Consider the following 16,368-nt stretch of genomic DNA (forward strand, 5'->3'; position numbering starts at 1 on the left):
ATTTTAAAATATCATGAATAAGCTATTTAAAAGTTGTCTAATTTTTAAAAATAATTACACACTCATTTTTAAAGAAGATGTGTCCTTGACGTGACAAAAAGGGGTTAAATGGTAATTTTAGTTATTAAATGAGTTTAGAAAGCATGAAAAGGCTCACTTTAAGAAATAAAAGTTTATACTTTCTAAAATACTTTTTTGTAAAATATCAGGCAGGGACTTAGATTAATATCTTACTAGTTACTACACATAGTAAGGATGTTTTCGCTACAACATTTGAGGCCAACTTAATGCTGAGTAACAACTTCTCAGCTAAGAGTTGATGTTTTTCATTAACTTAATACAAAACATCAACTTTTATGAAAATTTGATATTTTGCATCAAGATGATGTAAAATATTATCTTTATATGCCAAACATCAACTTTCTATGCAAAAGATCAACTTTTTTACAATACTTGATGTTTTGTATCAACGTTATGAAAAACATTAACTTCCCACAAAACTTGATATCTTGCATCAACTTTGATGCAAGACATCAAGTTTTGTGAAAAAGTTGATATTTTGCATCAACTCGATGTAAAACATCAACTCTTTCATAAAACTTCAAAGTTGATATTTTGCATCAACTCGATGTAAAACATCAACTCTTTCATAAAACTTGATGTTTTGTATCAACTTTGATACAAAACATTGAGTTTTAAGGAAAAGTTGATGTTTTGTATCAACTTGATGCAAAACATCAACTTTTAGGCTAAAAGTTGATGTTTTGCATCAAGTTGATGCAAAACATCAACTTTTCTACACAACTCGATGTTTTGTATCAAAGTTGATGCAAAACATCAACTCTACCACAATACTTGATGTTTTGCATCAAGTTTCGGATGCTCCTAAGAAAGGTGGAGGATCGGAGGTTGATTTTCACAAACGGCCTATTTTGAGTACCAACATGACTATGTTTTGATGCGATGTATAGATGTCACAAAGCAATTTGCTGCATCAAGCCATTTGTAAAAATCGACCTCTAATCCTCCTACTTTCTTCTCCGGAGCATCTGAAACGTGATGCAAAACATCAAGTTTTGTGGTAGAGTTAATGTTTTGCATCAACTTTGATGCAAAATATCGAGTTGTGTGGAAAAGTTTATGTTTTGCACCAACTTTGATATAAAACATCAACTTTTAGAGGGCTATTTTTCTAAACTTTGAAATATTTTTTACATTATTTATGTGAATTGTTATAATTTTTATCAGCAATAAATCTGTAAAAGCTCATTCCAAATAGTAGATAGTAGCCAATAAAATGTCAAAAAAATTTAAAAAATTCGATAAATACTAGAATTAAAGGACATATGCCTAAGCTAAGGTGATATAAGTAGAACATAGGTTTAGGGCTAAGGACCTGAAAAACACATATGGTCATAACCTTTGACTACAAATTTGAGAGGAAGTCATTTAAAACAATGCTTGTCTATGTAACTATGTAACATTTTTATCATAAATAATATCACTACATAGGAGATGCCAAAAATTCATGATAGTAGAAGAGCTAGATGAGATAATCCATGATGACCTATAATCCATTGATTTTAATCTAGATGTGCAAGGCTCCATTGATTTGGAAAACCACGAGTCAATTGATTCGTCAATCCTAATTTTTGTTCTACAATTCAATTTTAAAGCTAAAGAACTATAAGCAAATACACATGGTGGGACCATCTATGTCGAGGAGGGGGGTGCATGAGAGCTTGGACTCTGGCATGCCTATGTGCAGTAGTATGCTCTCTAACATAGGGGACCTTGAACCTACCGTCATCTCGTGAAACCTCCAAGCTCTTCTCTACCACCATTCCAAAAGTCCTAAGCTCCTCTCTTTTTTCTTTGTACACAAAGACAATGTCGTGAGCGAAGATTGCATATCTCAACATCCTTCGCATGTCCTCCAAATAACTATAACCAAAGTTTATTCTACACTACCCTTATATATACCATCTCTCAACATCGTTCACATGTACTCTAAATAATTATTACTAGAGCTCATTCCTACACTAATCTTAGATATACAATCACCTACATTCATGATAATGGCTATCTAGATCAAACATCGACATATACATATACTATGAATTTTTGCCACCAGTGCCACATATGTACCATGATATAGGCTACAATTTCTTCCCACCACCCTTATCCATATTGCATAAAAAGAATTTCCTTAAGCAAAACAAATGCCTATGTGGGTTGAAATCTACACCCATAGGCTATATGATGTTTGCCTCTAAAATTGTCCCACCGAAAAAATATTTCAATTTTCTACTCTTTTAACATGCTTAGATTTACTTAGCCTCCATAGTTACCATCTTCTACATATATATATAAATGGAAGTCTACCTTTGCACATATAAATGGAAGTCTACATATATATATAAATGGAAGTCTACCTTTGCACACCTATAAGTTGACCTTTTTAAACTCTTAGCATTGGTTGTATATCACGCCAACTGTCTGCTTATAAATAATAGAGCAAATAATTATGTCATGCAAACTGTCAAGATAAGTATATACTAAGATCTTTGCTATTTGGGTCTAGAGATAGACTCAAGGATGTTTATAGAATTTTTCATAAATTATGGAGCTTATGTGGTTATGTATTGTAATATTTTTTGAGCACTTGTCAAATAATGTGCATATTTATGCATAGTGGTAGAATTTGTCCCAAGAAAGTCCATTAAAAGAAGTGTCTTACATTCATGAAATTTATAAAATAAATTTTTATTTGGAAAAGACTGATATTTCTTTAAGTTATGTAGACTCGTATGTCATTTTGTAAGTCAAGTTTATTTTTGTGTCATAAACAACAACAGTTTATAAATCTACGAAGGTCACACATGTTCTCAATCTTGAAAAAAATAGTAAAATTCATGTAATTTTTAAATTTATACAAGTAATTCTAGATGTGTTTTCAAAAAAGTATGTTTTTAAGCCATTTTTGAGATTTCACACATTTTGGGAGAGAATCTTTTTAGGTAACCCTCGTCAATTACTTATTTTGCTCGCAACAGTGTTATTAGCCCATTTGCTAAGGAAACTAATATATGCTCTATCATCATACTCACCACCCATTACTTCATAGTGGGAAAAGGCTACTATTTTTTATAAATAGGAAAAAATACACTTCTCAAATAGCCTATTCGATGCATTTTTAAATTTTTATTGGAAAAAAATAGGAATTTAACTCAACACAAAGTAAGAGAATTTTGATAAACAAAATAAAAGTTCAAACCTTTAATTTTAAAATTTTAAAAATTTATACTTGTGATCTTATTACTTATTTATATATACTTTTTATTTTATGTATTTTAAGACTATACATTCAAGGTTTCTAGACACGTTTCTATGTTGATCATTGTAGACCCATGCTTGATTATACCAGCACAATCTTCACTACTCCTTGGGAAACCACACTACATTATTTTAGCAAAAATTTAGAATGTTTCCTAGTATGTTATATGTATATTCCTTAGCTCCTACTCACTCCTTTTTCAAAAACCTACAACTCTCAAGTTTGATGTTGAATAGTGATGAGATCGCCACCATTTTACTAAATAAATGAAGAGTGTGTGTGTGTGTGTGAGAGAGAGAGAGAGAGAGAGAGAGAGAGAGGATGAAATCTAAAATGCTTACTAACCTAAGTGCATAGTGAGATAAATTTGTACTTATCTATAAAGATATACTAAAATGGATACTTAACTACATGTAATATCACCTGCTAAAAAATGCATACTATTAATGTGTTATTTTTTGCATATTAATGTATATAATAACATATCAATCTACGTACTAAGTATCCCATAAGCTAGCCTACACAGTTGCATACTATAAACTTTTTATTTACATGAATGTATGTATACTCACAAATATTAACATACATCCCTACTAACTACATTGATATACCATAGTGCGACTAACCCATATTTATACATGCATTCTAACCTTCATCTATAGCTACAATTGTAATTTACATGCATACTAAATTATTACCTTCTTGCATGTATGCATGGGTCATTTTATTTTCTAATCTTCATATGCATGTAGAGTCAACATTGGCATCATATCACTTGTGTTGAATATTGTGCTGAAGGTTGAACAAACATAGTGCAAAATCGATAAATATTTCATTCATAGTGGAGAACTTGCTGCTAGTGCTAATGTGCATGAAGTTACCATTATAGAGTATAGGAGGGAGAAAAATGTTTATCAAACCAACAAGATACTCGAGACATAGATGCGAAGGTTGTTTGATGACTAGATTGGTTGTGAGAAGATGGGTTGATGGTTAGAGAAAGAAACAGAATAAGAGATAGATAGAATTATTTCACACTTCACAATGTAGTTTGTGAAATCGCTATACCCTATATTTGCTACTGTGACCTCAAACAATAGTGCTAAGTTTGCTACATATGAAGGTCTTTTAATCGCTTTAAGGCACTTGAAAACATGAACATACTCTTGGTTATTATTTGATTTAGAGGCTTATAGGACCACCTACTCTCTAGCTCTCGACCAACCCCACAATTAAGAGTTTGAATATTAACCTTGTGTTTTCCTTTTAATCTCGTTTAATCCCCATCCCACTATAAATTCAAAGAACGTGTCTACTTTTTAGACCAAAGCTACATTGCTTATTGGAATAGCTTAAAGAAACCAAGCTTAATCTTCAAAGAATCATACATCTCAATTTCCCAAAATTCAATATAACCTTGAAGAATCATATCACTTGAAGCGATTTTAATTTTGACAAATTTGAAACTATCATTAAAAATATAACTTTAAACACAGAAGTTTATAGGCCCTCTGCTATAGATTTAGAAGTGTGTTACATAACACACAAGTTTTGATCTCATCGAAATCATTTTTTCCCTTTTTCCCCCCCTCAGGAAGCCCTTTTTGATCTCATCGAAATCATTTTTTTCCTTTTTTTTTTCCTCTAAAGATCCCTTTGGGGATGCAATACAAGCATTGCACCACTCACTCATCGCACAGGGTTTGAAATCAATTGGTAAAACAAAACACCAAAAAAGACTTTAACGACTAATTTGACAAAGAGAATGATAACACATACCTTATTGCGTCACTTGTTCTTGCACCGTAATTTATGCGGTGCTTGAGTTTAAGGCCATAATACAACCCGAGGCCAGAAGATAACGAATCATAGTACATGGTTGAATTAAGAGCTCTGAGCTCCAGGGTAGAAATGAAAGGCGTGTCGGTGCTCTGGGGTTGCAGGAGAGCCAAGCATACGCTCACGGTTTCTTTTTCATTATAGTAAATGAGCTCATGGACGGTAGGCTTCGTCACATCCCCGGTAGAAACAGTCACGTTGGAAACCCAGACATCGTAATTGAGAAGCAGCACAAATGAAGGAGGATGGTTCAGCCCATCGTAATTTCCATAGAGGAAAGAGGCACGCACTATGTACGTAGTGGCAGGAATAACATCCGATACAGAGTAGCAGAACTTGTTGTTCCGAGGGTCCTTTGGAAAGAACCGAAGGGTTTTGAGCGGCACACTCGTTATTTTGTTTTGCAGACTAGATTCAATTTCAGCAACTTTGCCATGATCAACCAACTCCATATCATTGTCGCCAACCCATTCAATCCCGGTGCTAGAATCATTGTAGTCGTCGCCCCCACAGTTGATGCTTTGAAATCCTGGAATTCAAACAATATACGCATGATAATGATTAGAATCTATTTCGTTTTAGCAAATCTTATATTCCCTAGGCTTTCCACAGGTCCATCTTGCAATTCTAATAAATGGGGAGCCGATATAATTTTTGAAAAATTAAAGAACCAACTAATTAGCTCCAAACGCTATGCTCACAATTGGCACGCAGAATCTGTCTCCTGCAAACCTTTCTCTCTTGCTCGCCCTCTCGCAGAATCTGTCTCACCGGCCAATTCTAAACAGATTTTGACACATTTGCTATGCAACACAACGTTGCAGCAGCGACGACTAAATTCTAGGTCAGAAAGCACTGTAAGGGGACAACAATTCATTATCCTCTTTGACATGGGCAGCTCTGAGGATGCCATCTCTCAGCAGTTGGCACGAAGTCCTAATTTATAGGAAGTATTAAAAGATCTCTCAGCAGTTGGCACGAAGTCCTAATTTATAGGAAGTATTAAAAGCCCTATCCTGGTCAAACCACCTTATATATAATATCTACTATACAGTGAGGGAGCTAACGCACACCTGGTTGCCCTGCAGAGCGAGCAGGCAGGAATATGAAAACTGCAAGAATATAGATCACTACATAGATGATGCGCCCCATGTTCTAGTTCTCGATCATGTCGAACACTTGCAAGCCTGCATTTCTAGATTGTTGTCTTTCAACATGTACGCAAGACTGAATGGTGATAAATCTTCTACCCGTCATTTTCTACGACGCAAGCCGACACCACCTCGAGTCAAGATGGCTGTGCTCCTCGATTATCAAGATGCCCGTGGCCCTAGATACATTATTGTGGCCGTCCAATGACCCTAGATACATTATTGTGGCCCTACAATGCGTACCATACTAACGAAAATTGCCCTTTGTAGGGCCTCGGGACTATTTGACACCCCTTTTTTCAAAGGGGATCAATGGCAGACATTGTCGCTCAAAAATCGAGGATCGGGTAGGCCGTCGGATTTTTGTGATCCATGTGTAATCCCTGTGAAATCCAAGTGTGAACCCTGTGTGATCCCATCTTGGGATCTGTAAAGGGAGCCAGATGCCAAGATGGGATCACACAGGGTTCACACTTGGATTTCACAGGGATTACACATGGATCACAAAAATCCGACGGCCTACCCGATCCTCGATTTTTGAGCGACAATGTCTGCCATTGATCCCCTTTGAAAAAAGGGGTGTCAAATAGTCCCGAGGTTTGTAGGGCATAGTGTAGAATTGGTGGGTTTGGCTTACTCAAAAGCACTTTTGGTCAAGTGTATTAGTGATCCAAGGGCTCCCAATTTTTTGAATTTGGGAATATCAAGGGTAGTGTCTATCCTTATCACTTTCAATTGTTTTGTTTGTGAATCATCATTTGAAATTTCGACGCTCATGGTCTTTTTAAAAAAGAGTACCTTTTTTCTACCTTGATTTTGATGGAAGGAAGGATATTAAGGCAAATGTTGAATTCTACCAATGTTTGCATGCAAAGGTACATATTTAACCGTATTGTTTATCCCTCTCTTACTAGTTGAAAAAATTAATAATAGATTGCTTTCTATGTTATCTTCTAGTGGAAGGTTTGAAACTGTTTTTTTTATGATCGATAACATGTTGAAGATTTTTCTCTACCTCATGTGATAGGTTTAAATTTTGTTAGAGCTCCATATTGTCTTCATCACATACATCTTTGAGATTATGAAAGTTATTCATGAAACTTGTTGCCATTTTTCTAGTCGCTTGCTTGTGTTAAAAAAATGTATTCATAATGTCTTTGGACTTAACATTAAAGGAATTAAACACAAAATTGCAAAAGGCATTTGATTTAGATTTATGCATGCCTCTTACTTTTCAAAGTGTCAGAGACAAGCTATGGAATGACAATATTTTCAAATCCTCCTCATTGGTAGTAAAGATTTCTCCAAAGGATGCTGCATGCAAAACATTCAACATACATATAACCTTGAGGATATTTGATATATGTCATCATGAGGAAAACTCTATTTTCTAAGTTCATATGTACCAAAAAATGGAAATAAATCTTTTGAACTTGTAACTTGTATATGTACTTACCCTCATAACTCATATATGAACTTGCACTTGTGAATCAAGACTATATGTACTTACATTGTAACTCCTAGATGTACTTACATTGTAACTCTTATGTACTTACCTTGTTACTCACTTTTAAAATATCTTTGCATGCCTATGCATGTAGCTATGCACCTGGCTATGGGCACGAGGCTATGTTTGTGCATGTAGCCACATCGTGTATAGCCGTGCTATAGTTTTTATTAAAAAAATGGGGTGGGGGAGAGGGGATAGAATTAAAGAGAGAGAAGCAGATCATATCTACTTCTGTCTCCCCCGTTTTCCTGCCCTCGAATTAAGAAAAAAACTAAAACATGAAAAATACACAATTACATGAAAAAATACATGTTTACAACATATTATAAAAAAGCTTCATTCAAAAATACAAATGTATATCAAGAGTGATCCACATCAAGTTAAAAACAAATGTTCATAAAGATGTAAAAGGTCAAAATATTATTTCAAAATACATAAGCAAACTAAGATAATGTTCATAAGATTCTGAAGATTATCTTTAAATTTAATCATCCTTCTTCTTCATTGTTATCTGTATCCTAGAACTCCCCACCTCTACTTTAATCTTCATCCTTGGCATTTTTGTTCCTCCTACATTACATAACGAAAAAGTATACACAATTAGTGCTAAAACACGCTCATATAAATTTTTTAAAGAAATTAAGTACATGTGAGATCAACTACTCACTGTGCACATAGCTGCACTAGGCACTCTAGATGTCATCGTTAGTCACACTATTACCTCTTATTCAAGCAACTCCCAAGTTCTCGCTTAGGTATGATTTCTATAATAATTTTTCTCTCATTCTCTTGGGGTACGGCCAACTATCATTTCCTATAATTATGAACATGTAGCACATAAAAAAACATGACGCATATTTAGTAACACAGAAGAAACCACATGTATAGCAACTTACAAATATGGCAATCTAGGTCGCTTTTTTCCTAGATCCGTGTTTTATAGCACCGTATGTCTTTGATTATAAACAGTGTGTCACCTTTTGTGTGTATGATTGAGAAGAACTTTCCAAGATCTATACTCAGTAGTGAACTGTATCTCTTGGTACACTTAGTAGATAAAGTGTCCATGTGTAGTGTTGTGTATGCTTGATAGATGCTTTTCCTTGAAGGATTTTGCTAGGAAAAGAGTAATTTCAGAAGGAAGCATGGCAGAGCGGTGGCTAATGCAAAATAAAGTGTCCATGTGTTGTGTTTTGTATGCTTGATAGATGTTTTTTCTTGCAGGATTTTGCTAGGCAAAGAGAAAGTTCAGAAGGAAGCATGGCAGAGGGGTGGTTAGTGCAAGAAGCATACATTCATATTTCAAAGTATGTTTCTTGAGTGGCTCTCACAATGCCACGATTATGGAGCAATGAGGATGATATGCATGGATGGTGTTGCATGTACCACAATACAAAGGAAGATCAAGGAGAATGGATAGAATAATGAAAACAAGGTGAATACATTTTGTATTCTTAATATTGAAGTTATGAAGAGGTGGGTGGCAAGTTATAAAGAGGTAGGATTAGAAATTAGGAGAGGAGAGCATTTAGAGGTCATTCAAGATGCTTGCCATTTCCACCTAACCTTGCATCACTTCCGAAAGATTATAGCATTAAATGGTTTAATAAAGGAATGGAAAAGATAGAAAAACATGGAGAGCTAGTGACATAAGAGGAATGGGAAAACAAAAAAGGATGCAAGCCTTAAGTAAGTTGTGTCTCTATGTCTCTTAACTAACCCAAATAAAATGACATTATATGGTAGTATAAGGTTAATTTGAATACCATGTGGTTTGAGGGAAGGTACTTTTGCACTCAACGCATAGATACAAAGAGAAATACACAAGATTGTGGAGTTATGACAAGTTTTGAGTAAGAGGGTAGAGCAACGCTTGATTATTGTGGCATGATTCAAAACTTTCTAAAGGTTGGATTTAGGACATTTTATTGGACGTGAAATGGTTCAGGGATCTATTGTGTCAAGGTCTTGAAGTAACTCTGAAAAAGCATACAAATGAATTTATGGTAATTGACTCTACAAAGTTTTGGCAAAAAAAGAGACAAACATTTATGCTACCTCAATATTGTGTCTAAGGGTTCACAACCCATTGGTTAAAACCAGTTTTTAAGTTGACAACCTCTTATATGAACATTAGTTGTTATAACTTATAAACTAGTTTAAACCTAGTTTATAAATTGGGATACTTTAATGGGTTTTACCCTTGTTTTCCAACCCCTTTGAAACCAGTTTATGGGTTTATAACCACCACTAGTTGACAACCAATTTATAAATTGATAGCATGACAAATGGAAACTATCTTCCAACTTGTTGACATTGAGAGTATGACAATTCGCAACAACTGGTTCACAAGTAGTTTATAAGAGAAGGGGCACTTGAAAGGGTTTTGGACTATTTGTTTCAATCCACTGACAACTACTTTATATGTTTGGAGCATAACAAATGGTTTTAAATCACTAGATTGATAACCATCATAATAGCTTGGGAGCACTGCAAATGTGTTTCAACTGGTTTCCAACGAGCTGGCATATGGCAAGTGCTTAAAGGTGGTATTAACAAATGCTAAGAAGCGTTAATAAAATAAAACTTGTTGAAGTCACTACAACACATTGGGAGAATAGTGGTATTTTTTAGCAGCATTTTTGGAAGGAAAATATCAGGGGTTTTCAAGATGCTCAGCAGCAGTGATCTATCATTGCTCTCTGCAATGCTTTTTTGCTACTAGGTAGCACGTTTAGCAGCAAAAAATTGCTGCTCATTAGCAGTGCATTATTACTACCCACCAATGCTATTTCGCTGTCTAGCAATGAAAAAATGCTACTCAGTAGCATCTATAGTAGCAAAGAAACGCTGCTATACTATAAAAAAATCTCGCTTTTTGCCACTTCTTTTGCCACCATGTAGTTTTATCTTTTGAATACAATAAACTTGTACTCTGAGTTTTTTTTTTGCAAGTTGTTTCCCTGTCTATCACTTCTACCTCTCCTACCCTATCCTCCTCAAGCTCAAGCAAGGTATTTCTACTGTTTTCCTTTATTTCCTATGCAAACAAGCTTTCCATTAAAGCTTTCTTATGAGTATTTCCCTTCTCTTTGTTCTCTTTTAAGTTTTTCTTTTCTTCTTTTTTTCTTCCCATTGAAGCTTGACCCTAACCCTAGCTTCTACGTAGAAATCCTAATAAAGAGATTTGATGGAGAGCCATCAAAGCTCTCTATTATGTTTTCCATTTAGAAGCTAGGGTTAGGGTTGTGCGTATGATGAGTGGATGATGTGGATGGATGTATGGATGAGGTGGATTGATGTGTGCATAATGTGGATTGATGTGCATGGATGTTTGAATGATGTGGATTGGCGTGTGGATTGATGTGGATGGATGTATGGATGATGTGGATTGATGTGTGGATGATGCAATTGGATGTGATTTGATGTAGTAATGATGTATGGATGATGTGGATTGATGTGTGGATGATGCAATTGGATGTGATTTGATGTAGTAATGATGTGATGTGATAGGGATCGATGATGAAAAGAAAATTGTGGTAAGATGAAAAAAAGATAATGTGAAACGATGCGGAGTAATGAGAAAAGATAGAAATATTGTTAGAACTGTATTTGTTTGTGAAATCTATTTTTAAATGATTGTTTTATGTCAAGAACGCTGGGGAAGCATTTTGACCATCTTGTGAATGAGGTCGTGGAGACTTATCTGTTAAAGTTGCAACTACTAGACGGAGACAATCGGAGGACGTCTCGCATAGCATGGTTGGCCGAGGTCTTGACCAGCCTCGGTTTGATTAAATGGTGAGCTTCCGGTATAGTGGATGAGGGACCAAGGAATTAGTGGCCTATGAGTGAAGCGCTAGGTGACCTATGAAAGATCCTAGAGGGTGCTGACCATACGGTGCTCGGGCTCTGGGTCGCCGAAGATACCCAGGAGTACACCGAGGAAGATATTGGAACAAGGAGTAAGAGTTGTTTTCTGAATTCGGGCATGGATCTGGTTGATTGACCTTGCTGGTCCTCAACGGATGAGTCCATGGCCCTTTTATATGGATCTGTTGGTTGATCTTCCTAATCTTCAACGGAGATTCCATCTGGATATTTTTATGTGATTATATTGTCGGGTACTATGAGCCAGGAACTATTGAAAAGGCCCCTGAGTGAACAGGCGGTGAGCGTTCTGGTTGCCAATGATGCCATAGGTACACCGATGAAGGAAGGAATTGGAAATTAGGATTCAATTACATAATTAGAGGATTATGATCAGTAACACTATGGTTTCATTAAATGATTGTTTTAAAGATTGATGAATCTGTGAAAAAGGCAAGTTCATATTGGGTGTGTAAGTGGTGTAACTAGTTTTATGTTTGCATGAATATCCGGCTAGGGGGCCTTGGAACTCTTTTTCATGTCCCAATGATTACATGCTATTTAGAGGGGTTAATAAAGATGCAACATAATCTCTACAATGTGAGAAATGCTGCTATAGGGATGATTTGCAAGGAGATAAATTTCCTCAAAAGGTTTTGAGACAATTCCCTATCATTCCTTGCATCCAACACATGTTAAAATGTAAGGGGATTATAGAACTCATGACATGGCATGCTACTCAATGCTCAACGGATGGCATCATGAGGATCATAATAGCTGATTCACCAGAATGAAAACATGTGGAGCATCAATGGATAGACTTTAAAGATGAGCCCTGTCACTTACGCCTTCTCTTGGACATGGATGGTGTTAACCCATTTAGCTTCAAGTCCACATCATGGTCTACTTTACCTATTATATTAGTGAATTACAACCTCCCTCCATGGGTGGTGATCAAGAAATCTCATATAATTCTTGCTCTCCTTGGTCTAGGCAAGTATAAGGTGGAAAATATGGATGTGAACCTTGAGCCTTTGATTGAGGAGCTTGAGAGACTATGGCGATGTATCAAAGTACATGACGTTTTAAGACTAATAAATAGGTGTGAGGCGGAGGTGAAAGGAGTTTTGCTTTGGACGATGCATGACTATCCCGTTCTCAGAGTACTCAGTATCTACTTGAACCTTATAACTCTAATTTTAAACTTTAAACTTTAAATTTATATCTATACCTCTAAATCATATGAATTTTAAAGTAGGTTTGACAACCCTCTGGACGTCATGATTAGAGGGTCACAATTATTTGAAGATATTTTGAAACTTTGCAAAAACCTTGAGATTTCAAGATTTTTCTTTATAAATAATTTCACATTTTTTAGATAAAGGTATTCCATTTATTGGGAAAATTCTTTTTTCAAACACTGGTAAATTGTTTTTTTTCCAAACAATGCTACGCACAATTATTATTAGAGGGTCACGAGGACCACGGTATCTCTGCACACCGCAATTATTCAAGGGTCACGGCGCACTCTTTTGACTCAAGTCACACGCGGCACAGGTATTCTTGTCCGGTCTCTGTCTGATTCCTTGGTAGAAAGTAACAGGTAGACGACGATATCTCACGACCGGGAGTCATGAGCGTGGCGATTCTTATCTCGACAAACAGGACTAGTAAAGAGACATATGAATAGTACTAGAAAATTTTATATTTTAATATGTAAAGAAAATAAGTTGCAACGACCCATTTGCAAAAGGGTGTCTTGTTACTCACACAAAATAGCTTACAATAACGAAAGAAAATAAACTGTTGCAACTACCCATTTGAAATCTGTAAAAGACTGTCTTGTTATTCATACAAAGTAACTTACAATAATTTTCAATAGCCATCACTTCAGAAGGAAATTAAACACAGAGAACACATAAGTATAATCAAGTACTAAGAAAAAAATTACAAAAGAGTGTCTTGTTACGTACATGAAATAACTTGCATTTAGTTTCAAAGACCAAAGTCAAAGAACACATAATCATATTCAACTATACATGATATATTCAAGTACTCACAAAAAACAAATTTGAAATTTCATGTTAGTGATGAGATCAATGCTCACATAACCCGATTTGTAGCATAATTTTTCCAGTTGAAATTTAGAAATCCTGGTTAAAATTCGAGATTGCTTTAATTTTAAGGGTTGAAATTTGCATATTTTAGTTATAAATCTCGACATTTGTTCGATTTCTCATGATTTTCAGTCTAAATCCCAATTAAGCCTACGCATTGCCTTTACTTTTAAGGGTTGAGAAAAAATTTTCTTTTAAGTAGTGGCTTGGATCACTAAGGCATTTGGCGAAAAAAATCCGACCAAGTATTTACTATGCCTTGCAAAAAGGACAAGACCAAAAACATGAGAAAGAAATCATGTCAGGAAGTCATGTGAAATGCACTCATGTAATATACTTTATTTTTTCTCTCTCCCTTATTCCAATAGTTAAGGTATCTAAAAATTTGTATTTTTCTTTTTTTGGGACCTGTAAATATATATTTATAAATCAATAAAAATATACCATATTAGATAATTTGGAAAAAATCCCATTCCCTTTTGAAAAATAGGATCATGGTGAACTTGTCCAAAATTTCGTTGAAATCCCATCATGTGACATATCATTGGAAAGATCTTGAACAATAGAATCTAGATCTTCAATCTCCAAAAAATTTGGAGTTGGCATGTTTAAGATATATACAAAATTAAATGGAGTGATTGATTCCCAAAATATGAGATTTTTGCCAAATTATCTAATATTCTGAAATTGACTCTAGAATTCAACATCCTATCGCTACCCCCACATCTCTATTCAGTTCTGTTTAGCAATTCACAGAACAGATTCCATCTATCCTCCTCCAATACAAAAGAGGATTGTTCCCAAGACACATGATAGTTCAGCAAATTAGAAGCCTCCATTAATGCTTCAGTGGTGCACCCTCTAGGGGTCTGTTTTTCTAGCATATCTCCCTTCCTTGACCAGATCTTAATAGTGGGCCTTGTCCCCACTGAAAAAGGTTAATGTGGAGAAAAGGTTTTGAATTTTAGCCAGTTTTGCCCCATGAATGCACACCTTCAACATTTAACCTTCTTGATCAGGAACAAGCTTGATTTTTGATTGACATCATGCACGTTTCTAGGTATTTTGGACGTAAAAAAATGCAAAAATAATTAACACAAAAGTATATGTAAACGGTGAAAAACTTGGAGTCCTCATCCCTGTCAAAAAAAGCAACCTTGATCAGGAGTGGTATAAATTAAGTGGTTTACATAAAATTTAATTTGGAATATTATCTTAAAAATTAAGATGGTACTCAATTGGTATCGAATTGAACAGAGAGCCGTTGAGCGCAGGTTTCTGCTGGCGATGGTTTTGTGCTGCGCCTGAGCTCCTCCTCTCTCATCCCTCTTCATTTGCTTCCCTGCCCAGAGGCTTGAAGCCCTCTGTGTGATTTCTTCCATTCTTTCCACAGCCCCCCCTCGGGTGCATGGGCACCGAGTGGAGGGGAGCTCCTACTCTTCTCAAAGAACAGGGTTCCTGTTCTGGCAGCAAGTCATCTCAGCCTGCCAAGCTCCCTCAAGCTGCATTTCAGCAATTCCTACATTGGCCCCCGGCCATGGATGGCAACAGAGAAACCATGCTGAAGTATGAGCAGGTTTTAGAAGACTTCATGGACACCAAGAAACAGCTGGAAGATTCCAGAGCTCGAGTCGAAGAGCTAAATCTGTTGTTACTGTAGAAACAAGTCGAAGAAGAGGCTCAAAACAACAAGCAAGCCCCAACTAAGGTAATGGACACATCAGGTAAATTCTCTTTCACTATTCCAGTGGTTTGTCTTCCTCCTAAACTGGATCATTCATTGGAAACTGATTACACAGCCCGTTGTTTAGTTGGGTTAATGTTTGGGCCAAGACCTCCAGTAGATTTCCTTAGGGGGTGGGTCAAAGATAACTGGATTTCCATTGGTATTGAAGTAGAGATCATCCAAGCCCTCCCAAATGGATACTACCTCTTTCTATTCAAGGACCCAAATATGGCCCTTAAGGTCCTAGGTTCAGGGCAATGGATGTACAAGAACATCCCATTTTGTTTTTTCAGCTGGACCAAGAACTTTAACCCTCAAGGTCCTAAACCCTCAGCTTGCCCGGTGTGGGTAGAGCTTCCTAACCTGCCCTTCTACCTGTATCCTTGGCTAAAGAAAATTGTCTCCCCTATAGGGAAAGTGCTAGGGATGAGACCCAAGAATGATTACAACTCGGCATGGCATCCTCAGGTCCTTGTGGAAGTGGATCTAGATAGGCCCCTTATTGATGAGAGTGAAATCAATTGCGGTGAGTACAACATCCAGCAAAGAATTCTTTACAAGAATCTACCCAACGCATGCTTCCATTGTGGAAAGCAAGGACATGTGATCTTTACAAGCATTCTTTACAAGCATCTACCCAATGCATGCTTCCATTGTGGAAAGCAAGGACATGTGATCAGAGAGTGTCCTTTAAAATACCCCAATTTGAGTGCCACTAGTGCCTCGATTCCTCCCCTAGCCATCAACCAAGCTCAGTCTACAAGTATGAATAAGAATACGACGGTGCCTTCTCCCCTTGTTCCCTCTACCTCAAAAGA

At 36.1% G+C, this 16,368-nt stretch overlaps 1 protein-coding gene across 1 annotated transcript in view; it reads right to left on the bottom strand.

The window, feature by feature from the left end:
• Positions 1 to 6,409, bottom strand: part of LOC147620520 (putative LRR receptor-like serine/threonine-protein kinase At1g05700) — a 117,108-nt gene extending 110,699 nt beyond the window's left edge. The window contains exons 1-2 of the mRNA XM_086825327.1: positions 6,250 to 6,409; positions 5,117 to 5,705 (exon numbers count right to left, since the gene is read on the bottom strand). Coding sequence (XP_086681453.1) covers positions 5,117 to 5,705; positions 6,250 to 6,328 — 668 coding nt within the window. The 5' untranslated portion in view covers positions 6,329 to 6,409. The remainder of the gene's footprint in view (positions 1 to 5,116; positions 5,706 to 6,249) is intronic.
• Positions 6,410 to 16,368: the final 9,959 nt, after the last annotated feature.

The sequence above is a fragment of the Cibotium barometz genome, chromosome 31, assembly GCF_041138505.1.
Source record: "Cibotium barometz isolate CiBa-2024 chromosome 31, ASM4113850v1, whole genome shotgun sequence".
NCBI classification, from domain to species: Eukaryota; Viridiplantae; Streptophyta; class Polypodiopsida; order Cyatheales; family Cibotiaceae; genus Cibotium; species Cibotium barometz.